Source organism: Populus alba, chromosome 14, assembly GCF_005239225.2.
Source record: "Populus alba chromosome 14, ASM523922v2, whole genome shotgun sequence".
Lineage (NCBI taxonomy): Eukaryota > Viridiplantae > Streptophyta > Magnoliopsida > Malpighiales > Salicaceae > Populus > Populus alba.
This window is the reverse complement of record NC_133297.1, coordinates 8,736,806-8,746,058: the sequence shown is the minus strand read 5'-3', so window position 1 is coordinate 8,746,058 and position 9,253 is coordinate 8,736,806. Positions and strand designations below refer to the sequence as shown.

General features: G+C 36.3%; 2 protein-coding genes across 2 annotated transcripts; both read right to left on the bottom strand.

The window, feature by feature from the left end:
- Positions 1-1,121: 1,121 nt before the first annotated feature.
- On the bottom strand, positions 1,122-4,168 carry LOC118041125 (uncharacterized). Its single transcript, XM_035048276.2, has 7 exons — positions 3,263-4,168; positions 3,086-3,160; positions 2,924-2,981; positions 2,748-2,803; positions 2,484-2,546; positions 1,883-1,951; positions 1,122-1,437 (listed from the first exon to the last, which is right to left on the bottom strand). Exons 1-7 carry the CDS (start codon positions 3,317-3,319, stop codon positions 1,198-1,200), a joined length of 618 nt encoding a protein of 205 aa, XP_034904167.1. The 5' UTR covers positions 3,320-4,168; the 3' UTR covers positions 1,122-1,197.
- Positions 4,169-4,444: 276 nt separating this feature from the next.
- On the bottom strand, positions 4,445-7,829 carry LOC118041124 (L-cysteine desulfhydrase). Its single transcript, XM_035048275.2, is given in 3 exon segments — positions 4,445-4,835; positions 6,225-7,305; positions 7,307-7,829. Coding segments are annotated over 2 exon segments (1,362 nt in total). The 5' UTR covers positions 7,592-7,829; the 3' UTR covers positions 4,445-4,835; positions 6,225-6,228.
- Between the last annotated feature and the right edge of the window lie 1,424 nt (positions 7,830-9,253).

Genomic DNA, 9,253 nt, shown 5'->3' with positions numbered 1-9,253 from the left:
AGAGAGACTCGTGAAACACTTCAAAACTCAAATGACAACATCATTAGTACCATCAAAAAAATCTCGACAAAATAAATCTAACAACATAAATAAAGATCATCAACAGTAACCGAAGCAAGCCACATGAGTCATCCAAAAACAAACGAGCCACCCACCATCTTTAAACAACTTGTGTGACCCACTTCGATTATTATTGATTATTATTTTTAATGTCGTTGAATTTATCTCGTTAAAATTTTTTTATAATATATCGATAATGTTATTATCAAAACTTCAATGTAAATCTAAGATCTTTATTTATTTATTTATTTTCATCTTTCCTTTATCTTCACAAATTATAAGGATGAGACAATAATAAGGATACAATTTTTATTATATGACAATTTCTCCCTAAATATTTTCAAGATTATCTTATTTTTTCAAAAAATAATTGTTACAAACATCATCCATAAATATATTTTCTTTCATATGAGCTAAAATATTAGTTTATATTGTTCATATGCTATGATATGAATATATTATATCAATTTGTTATATATGGATGATAAGATTTTATTCATACAAAGCCAATTCCAATAAATTTACCTGAGGGTTCCATTTGTTCCATTGGCATGCATCTCATCCTATGAATTCTCCAATTATGAGTTAGATGTTCTAATTATTCAAACATGAATGCTTAGTGAAAATCCTCATAAATAGTGAATAACTAAATTAAAATTAAAATAAAATCTTTAATATAAATCAATGCAATTTAAATTGAGAAATCAATGAAATAACATCCATTCAAATCCTGAATTTTCAATTCAAATTGAAAGAGACACTGAGAGGGAGATCAAGTTAAAATGGGTTATTTCCCTGATTATTTTCATAATATTTTCTGGGACCATAGCGCATATTCACGAAGTCCAAGCTCGACTGAAAACATTTACTATTCAAGCCCACTGCAGTGCCTTTTGGGCTGACTGTAGCGTAGCATGTCCAGTATGTTTACAGCCCTACCAAAAGGTTATTCCGCAAGAATTATAGATCATTTTCTTCACTGCAGAGTTTCCGTGTTTTTAAGAAAGAAACAACGTCCCACACACACACACACCTTGCCATCTGCTTCCCCAATGCATGTATGCAAGAAAATGGAACGCGGTAAACGAAATTCAATCAAGTGATAATAAATATCCAAGGTATCTTTAGCAAAAACTACTAATCATCATCTTCACTTTCATCACTGTATGAAACAAGGCCAGTTTTAGCAACATCATTGCTAGGTACTTTCACTGTGTCTGAAGATTTTTCCATATTAACATCAGGTGTTTTCCCTATCTCTAAATGTTCTTCAACATTTCCCCGGTCTATCTTCGCTTTCTTCGCCTGAGGTTTGACTTTGATAATCATACTTAATGGGCGAGCAGGTGGATTCTTCCTCCCAACTGATTTTTGCTCCTGCGCACAGAATAAGTTGCATTTATAAGCAACAATAACAGCTGTAAGGCGATTCTGGCTTGAACCAGAATTTTCAACCAGACTGACTATAAACATGCTCCATGATAATTAGAACCTATCTTTTTATCATATTGGAATGAGTAGAGTGCTCAAGTTATTGTGCATCGTGACAATACCATCTTCATAATTTAAATTCAATTTTTAATATGAGCTATTACAATTCACCAGAACTGGTGATGTCTAAATAATAGAAATCAGAATCATTTTGCATTAAAAAATTCAAGCATCAAAAACTCTTGAAAGCAATAAATGTTGACGCTACAATTCTACAATGTCAATCATCAATGCAGCAGTTCTGGCAATTTGTAGGTCAGACACTTGTGCATGCACATATATGTTGTCAAGTGAAACATTCCAAATAGTTTGATAGAAATAGAAAACTAACCGGGACTGGAGGAACAGGTGGTGTTTCCTTCAAATCATCCACACTGAATGACTGAGCTGCAACTGCTGCCTGAAAGCAAAACAATAACAGCTGGGATGAAAGATATACTGAATAAGAAAGATCAAAAGTTCTGGGCATGCCATTCAGAAAGGGAAAAGGAGTTCTGGATAAGTTCATGCAAAATCACAAGGCTACATTGGTCTACTGGCACAAGAATTTGTAAGCCCCTCACAAACGTTTCTTTTTTGTTTTGGAAATTGGAAGACAAGCAACGTGGGACTACTCCAATGTATGCATATGGTAACAAAAACATAGCATCTAATCACTTTTTCCCGATTCCCAATAGCTCAGACACTTAAAGATCACAAAAGAGGAGATGAATCTCCAAGAATGCATTCTAATTTCCCATGAAGAAAACACTGTTCAATAGGCTAATTTTTTGTAATGAAATGAAAAGGAAGTTCAATCACCATGAGTTTTTAATGTATAATATTACAACACCATGACAATACCGATCATCAAATTCAGAATCCTCAGCATGAACTCAAGGCAAAGCACATGTAGCACCTCAAGTAGCGCATAATATTAGTTAACAAATTACTTGGAAACTTCGAAGCTGTCGGGCTTCCTCATCTGCTATCTGCTGCTCATATTCCTTCTTTGACTGCTTGCACAAGAAACGTATTAAAAAGAGAAAAAGGACAAGGGAAAGGCATCAATAATAACTCTGAAAAATTAGTTAACAAATAAATACTATGATCACAATGTCTCGACAGTCAAACCAAATATTAACTTGTGAGCCAAACTCTTTCTATGTAACAGACATTTTCAAAAGAGCTCAATGGGTCTTAAAGCATAGTCTCACCATTTCTAAATTATCAAGAAACTCAGTCTCATCTTCATCCAAAGCTTTCGGTGGTCCTGAAACAAAACCAAGTCATTAAAGCTCCTCCATTCTTCCTTATTACAAATGGGTTCGAGAAGAAAAACCCCAAGACACGAAATAACAATTAATCTAGTAGGAAACCCGGAGGAACTCACTATGCTTGAGTCGTTCATTAAATTCAGCATCCTTCTTGTCCTTATTCTCCTTTAAAATCTACATTTAGAAAATATATAAAAATGACCATGATACTGCACTATGGTTCTAAATCATTACAGTAATTAGCATAAAGTAAAAGGGAAAGGAAAGAAGAAAGAGACCTCGAAGAGGGGCCTGTCTCTCTGGGCAGTACCATCCTCAACTCGCTCACCCCTTGATTTCTTTGCTTCATCCAACTGTCATTTACAGTCATCCAATTTGTCAAGAATTTCAAGAACGAAAGAAATAAAACTAGGGTTTTAAGAGGTAGGTAATTATGAATCAGGCAAAACAATTACCTGTTCCTCGGATACGAAATTCATCAACCTTACTGGACGCCGTAATTCCTCTTCCATCTTTTTTGAATTTTCAATTAACTGTCAAATCCTAACAGACTCCAATTCTATGTTTGTTTTTCCCTCTCCAGAACTTGATGAAAAAACATAAAGTGTCTCATCAGCGCTAGAGAGCAGGACCTACGCTAGGAGACAGGAGGTTCTATGTCGTGCGACTGAGCACCATAATTATGGATGCGCCTTCATTACTATTCTAAGGACACGTCTACTGTTTTCTTTGACTTATTGGGCCCAGGAGGCCCAATATGTCTTGCCGGGTGGCACTAGAGTCGAACCACACGTTCATGATCTTCAAGTTCTGAATTATTCAGGGAACCGCAACTTGAATGGATTATGAATTTTAAAGAAATTGTTAGATTTTGATTTCTCACCGTTTGAAGTTGCCTCCCTGTGATCTGGGCACTGGGAATCCTAGGGTTTCATCTAGAGTAAAAAGTCGCAATGGTATTTTGAGCAGTGGATTTTCTAGCTATGGGCATTGAAAACACTACATGCATCTTCAGCCAGGTGTGGCGGAAAGAAAGAGAAGAACAAAGAGATAAAAACAGAGAAAAAGAAGCTCGAGTAGATGACAAGATTGTGCAGGGGCTTGCCCATTTTCTCCCATACGGTCTTTGGTAAAGAGGGTAGCTCTAGTGTGATAGGTGAAGTTGAGGAGATGATGATATCGGTGAGAACGCGGGAGAAGTTTTCTTTTCTTTGTGTTCTTATCGGTGTAATGATTTTAGCAATTCTTAACATTCACCTTCATCTGAGTCAAGTGACGGTGATTGTGAAGAGGTCTTGTCCATGAAACAATTGAGAAGCAATGATTTGAACCAGTTTATAGAGATTGAATCTGCGTACGTAATTGAAGAAGCAGCTACTCCAGAAGACCAGCGCACGGAGATGGTATTAGGGGCTAATGATTCAAGTCCTCGAAATCTCAGGGAAGCTTCCTCTAATTTGGACCTTACAATGAGAGTACCAATACTGGAAGGTCATATCTGGATTCTAGGTTGCAATCAAGCACCTCTTTCAAAAGATTTAGTAGTGGAAGTTGACATGCTCCGTGCAATCTATGTTATTCATATTGGAGGTGCATATCCTCAGTCCACCACAAATGGGTGCAAAAAAAAAGAAGAATGCTGCTTTAACGAGGCTTGCGTGATTTTAATAACATTAACCACACACCTGCAATTATACATGAAGCAACACAGGATGTCACGGCTGAGTTTGCAGGCAAACGGGAAAGTAGACCTAAAGTCAGCTGAAGGCAGAAAACTTGCTGAGTGAATTGCTGACATTCATAAAATTATTGCCATATCTACAGTTGTAGTCTTGTAGATACGAGGAGCCATAAAGTAGCAGCTCAGTCGAGAAATTCTAGATAACTCCTGTGGCTTCAATGAGCAGACACGCTAATCTTCTACGTGGTGTCTTCCAAATTTTACTGGTTTGATATTGGGCCATCTACGATAAACCAGGGGAGACACAAATTTTATTTGATCAAGGCGGCTCCAATGTTCACCACCAACTGCCAAAAAAGAACACAGACGAATTAAAGAAAGACACTTCTGAGTTTCGCATCAAGATAAATATGTTTGTGTATAAGAAAGGTCTTTAACTCAAGACATTCCTCCCAATAGCTGAAAATGAACCGCATGGAAAGGGTCTAGAAATCAAATATCCAAATCTAAATTAATCTACACATAAATTCAGAAATAGGATCAATAAGTATTCCTAGTCCAAGAAGCACGCAGGGAGGCTAAAAACAAATAGAAGGTACTCCATCTACACAGGAAGTGTACTGGGGAAGCACCAAAAAGGAGTGTTAAGAAGAAATAAATAAGAGTAGTTGAGAAAGAATAAGAAATTCAAAAAATAAAATACACTTAGCCCTAAAATTTAGAGCAACAGTGGAAACCTCCTGGTCTGAATGCGCGCACAGCATGAGACAACCTTTTCCTACATCCCAGTTTTAAATAATACTTGACATGTCACTCTCCAGATACACCTTATACCCAAAGGCTTGCTCTCTCTCTGCAGATGCATCCCATCGTCTGATAGACCATTCACAGCAAGATCTGTGTGATCACCATTCACTTATTATATCTACTAGACCTTTTCCCAAGCGATTCTTCAGCCACGAACATAAATGGAAACATGTCATTTAATTACTGAGTCATTCCTTTCTAAGTTAGCTTCTACTCTTTCATGGACTTGGTTCTCGCTGCCCAACCACTCTAAAGTTTATATATATAGAGAGAGAGAGAGAACTCTGATGGTTTTTATATTGATTTTCCTTAAAAACATGTCAAGTGCTGTTTCAAATTCATCCATCAGCAAGGGCAAGAAACTAAACTCAACATAATGCCAAGTTCTGAAACTTGAACCGAGAAAAAAAAATTCTTCAAGGAATTTTGTGGTTTCGGGTTCATCTTCTGCTCCAGCAGAGATATCAAGTAAATAAATCAAACAACTATTATAAGTCATTTCATGAGATTCTAAATTCCATAGCAAATCACAGCATTCATATGGGCAAGTGCTAGAAGCAAAACAGGTATCAAGGTGTTCTTAGGTCACGAGAACTAATAAAAGACCACATACAAGGCTTATGATGCATAAGAAAGCAAATCGGTAGAATAGACAAAACAGAACTAGTCCAGGATAATACATTGAACTGCAACAAGATTTTTTTTCTTTTTTCTGAAACAAAATTCTCAATACTATATTCAATTTTTATTTCTCATAGACATTGTTTTAAAGAAACTATGAGGAGGCAATACAGTTATTATTAATTTAACTGGTCCAAATGTCCCCTGTGCTAAAATGTAACATAGAGAATGGTCACGAACAGCAAATATACAGAAATTATACGTTATGAGTACAAAGAGCATACTTCATTATTGTGAAGAAGACATACCTTCTCACTCTGGATAAATAGTTCTGCGAATCTGTCGATTCTCAGCAAGATGATTTACAGCATCCCTAAACCTGCAATAATCCTCAAACTTGTTATAAATCTGATGAGAAATCCTTGCATATGCTGTTATAACACCATCCTTATCTTTCACCCCCTCCTCACCATCTCTTAAACCCTGATAATGTATTGGAACCTCAACCCCATGACACTCACGCAAATGCGACCTTAACCTCGAAGCATCATCTTCACTAGAAACACGCAATCTTGAAGGCAAACCAACCATGATCATTCCTGCACACATCTCCGGCGGAGAGCCAAGATTTGTCCTCCATGATTCCGCCAACATTTTCCCCATCTTAACAACCTCCTCGTGGTTCCTCTTCATTATCCCATGAATTCCATCCTCAAACCGATTAACAAACTCCAAAGCCGCCGGCACCACTAATTGCGAGCTATAATCCCTAGTCCCAACCCAGGCACTCTCAATCGGCAATCCATTTCCGTACTCATGTGAAACAACCGGATGATGCACATCAAATCCCAAACTCGCTTTCTTGCAATACAGAAATGAAACTGATGGTGGACAAAAAAACCACTTGTGCAAATTACTAACGTAAAAATCAGCCCCGATTTCTTTAACATTTATATCAACACTGCCAATAGCATGAGCTGCATCAACAAAAACCTGCTCCACGCCTTCTTCTCTACAAATTTTAACCAACTCCTTAACCGGAATAACAACACACGGCATCGCCGTTATATGATCAATTATCGCTAACCTAATCTTTCTACCGTTAGCTTTGCCTTTTCCCAATCCTCTCCTAAACTCCGCAATTATCTCCTCATTCGAATTAACCGGAAACGGTAACTGAACCTCAATAACAGAACCCCCGGCACGCGTGACGTAAGCTTGAATGGATTTCTTAACCGCTTCGTAAGCACAGTGAAGCATGAAAACGGTATCGTTTTTAGCAAACTTACCTTCAGCGAAGGCACGGCCAATTTGTTGAAGGACGATGGCGGCCGCAGTGGTGGCGTTATCGACGAGGGAGATTTCATCGACGTCATCGGCGTTGATGAGGGTTTTTTATGACAGTACGCGAGTGGAGAATTCCTTTTCGGAGAGTATTGAAGTAGAAGTCGTCAGGTTGTTGAAGGAACTGAAGCTGCCAGTTTTTTTGAGCAGCGAGTACAGATCCGGGGCAGCTACCGAAGCTACCGTTGTTAATCCTGGCTACGTTAAGATTATGGTGAGAGAATTCTTCGTGGATTTCCTGTTCTGTTATGAGGCCACTGGTGCGAGGTTTTTTGGAGACCTGATTTGGCGACGAATCGCCGCCGTTTCGAGGATCTTTGGCTTCTTCCATTTTTTTTTATTTTTTTTATTAGGGACTTTGAGAGAAGGAAGGCATAGTAACCGAAAGAAAAAGAAGAAAATCTAGGGATTTTTTTTTTTTTTTTTTTAAAGAGAGCTCGGTGCAGTGAGGTACTGTTTCTCCAGGGTTTTGTTTGGTTAGATTACATTTCAGGGATAAGGGGGAGGACGACGGCGTTTCTTTCTCTCTTTTTCTACAGTACTGTTTTACCCTCTGTTCTGGGTATAATTACTTAGAATGTTTGTTTCGGCATCTTGTGGACTGGTGAATGCTGATCTCAGGAGGGTTAAAGTACTGTTTATCGAAGAGATACGATCACGTGATTAAGGGGCCAAAATGATGGCGATGATAGCACGTGCGACTCATTAATTAATCAAGACACAAACTAGTTTATGTGGTAACTTCACTGTCCATTATTAGTGAAATCACTGTGGATTTCAATAAGCTTCGTCTTCTTTTTCCTTATACGTGGTATTTGTTGAAGTTTTAATTTGATAGTTTGTTTTGATTTATTTTTAATGGAGTTATTGTATTTTTTTAAAAAAATCTTAATATTTGATTAATAATTGATTTATAAAAATAAATATCATTTTTATTTCTTGCAAAGAAAAAATGAAATTGTAAAGATTGAAAAAAACTAGATTTTTTTAACACCAACCAAGAGGCCTATTTTATGGATTATAGCCCCTAAAATTAATATTGTTTATTTTTTAAAAATAAATAATCTTAGCATTGATGAGTTTTGTTTGGTGAGAAAAGTTCTATTTAAATATTTTTTTATTTTTTATCTTGTAAAAAACAATAGAAGCTTGAAAAAAAATTTATTTGATTTATTTTTTATTTCTTGATAGAGTAAAAGTTTATTTAAGAATATAAATTGGTTTTGTTGAGGAATGTGAGTATGCTTTTAGGAGTTTTAAGGTTAAATTATAATTGAAAGTGGGTTATTTTGGTCAATTTAGTTAGGGTTAGAGCATCAACATATCCCACACTGGTTGTATTGAGGGATGTGACCTAGCGGTAGAAAAAACTTGTTCATTTCCACTACATATGAATTCAAACTTTATTGTGCATGCCTGCCACCCAACTTGTTCATTTCCACTACACATGGATTCAAACTTTATTGTGCATGCCTGTCACCCCCATAATGTCTTACATGTTCATTGGGCTTACATGATATCAGTAGATCCTGATGATTAGTTGTGATGCGCAGAAACTGGCTCAAATACCCCGAGTTACCAAAATATATATATATTACTGGCTTGTGCATGCCTGATTGTTTTTTTTATTGACATGATGAAGTTGATTTATGAAGGTTGGTGTAGGTAGACTTTTTAAAATAATCATTTTTAAAAAATATTTTGATTAAAATTAATTATAATAAATTATATAAATTGTTTTAAAATTTTACTACATTAAATGCCATTTAATAATACATCACCACTAGCGCCAACATAGAATTCAACCACCAATATAATGGATGGAGATTAAAAAAAGGGGTTGTTTGTCTAAAAAACTTTTTTCTTCAAGTTATTTTCACATGAAACATTATAAAAAGCACCCATAAACAACCTACTAACCTCTAAACACTATAAAACCACCAAAAAATCAACTAAACACAAAAATTAAAATAAATCTTGAATTAGTTTTTAG

Excerpts from the sequence above, each read along its gene's own strand:
- LOC118041125 (XM_035048276.2), bottom strand. The coding sequence starts at position 3,319 with ATGGAAGAGGAATTACGGCGTCCAGTAAGGTTGATGAATTTCGTATCC. Across the intron at positions 3,161-3,262 it reads ATTTCGTATCCGAGGAACAG|TTGGATGAAGCAAAGAAATC; the intron begins GTAATTGTTTTG and ends TGTAAATGACAG. Across the intron at positions 2,547-2,747 it reads TTCTTGATAATTTAGAAATG|TCAAAGAAGGAATATGAGCA; the intron begins GTGAGACTATGC and ends TTGTGCAAGCAG.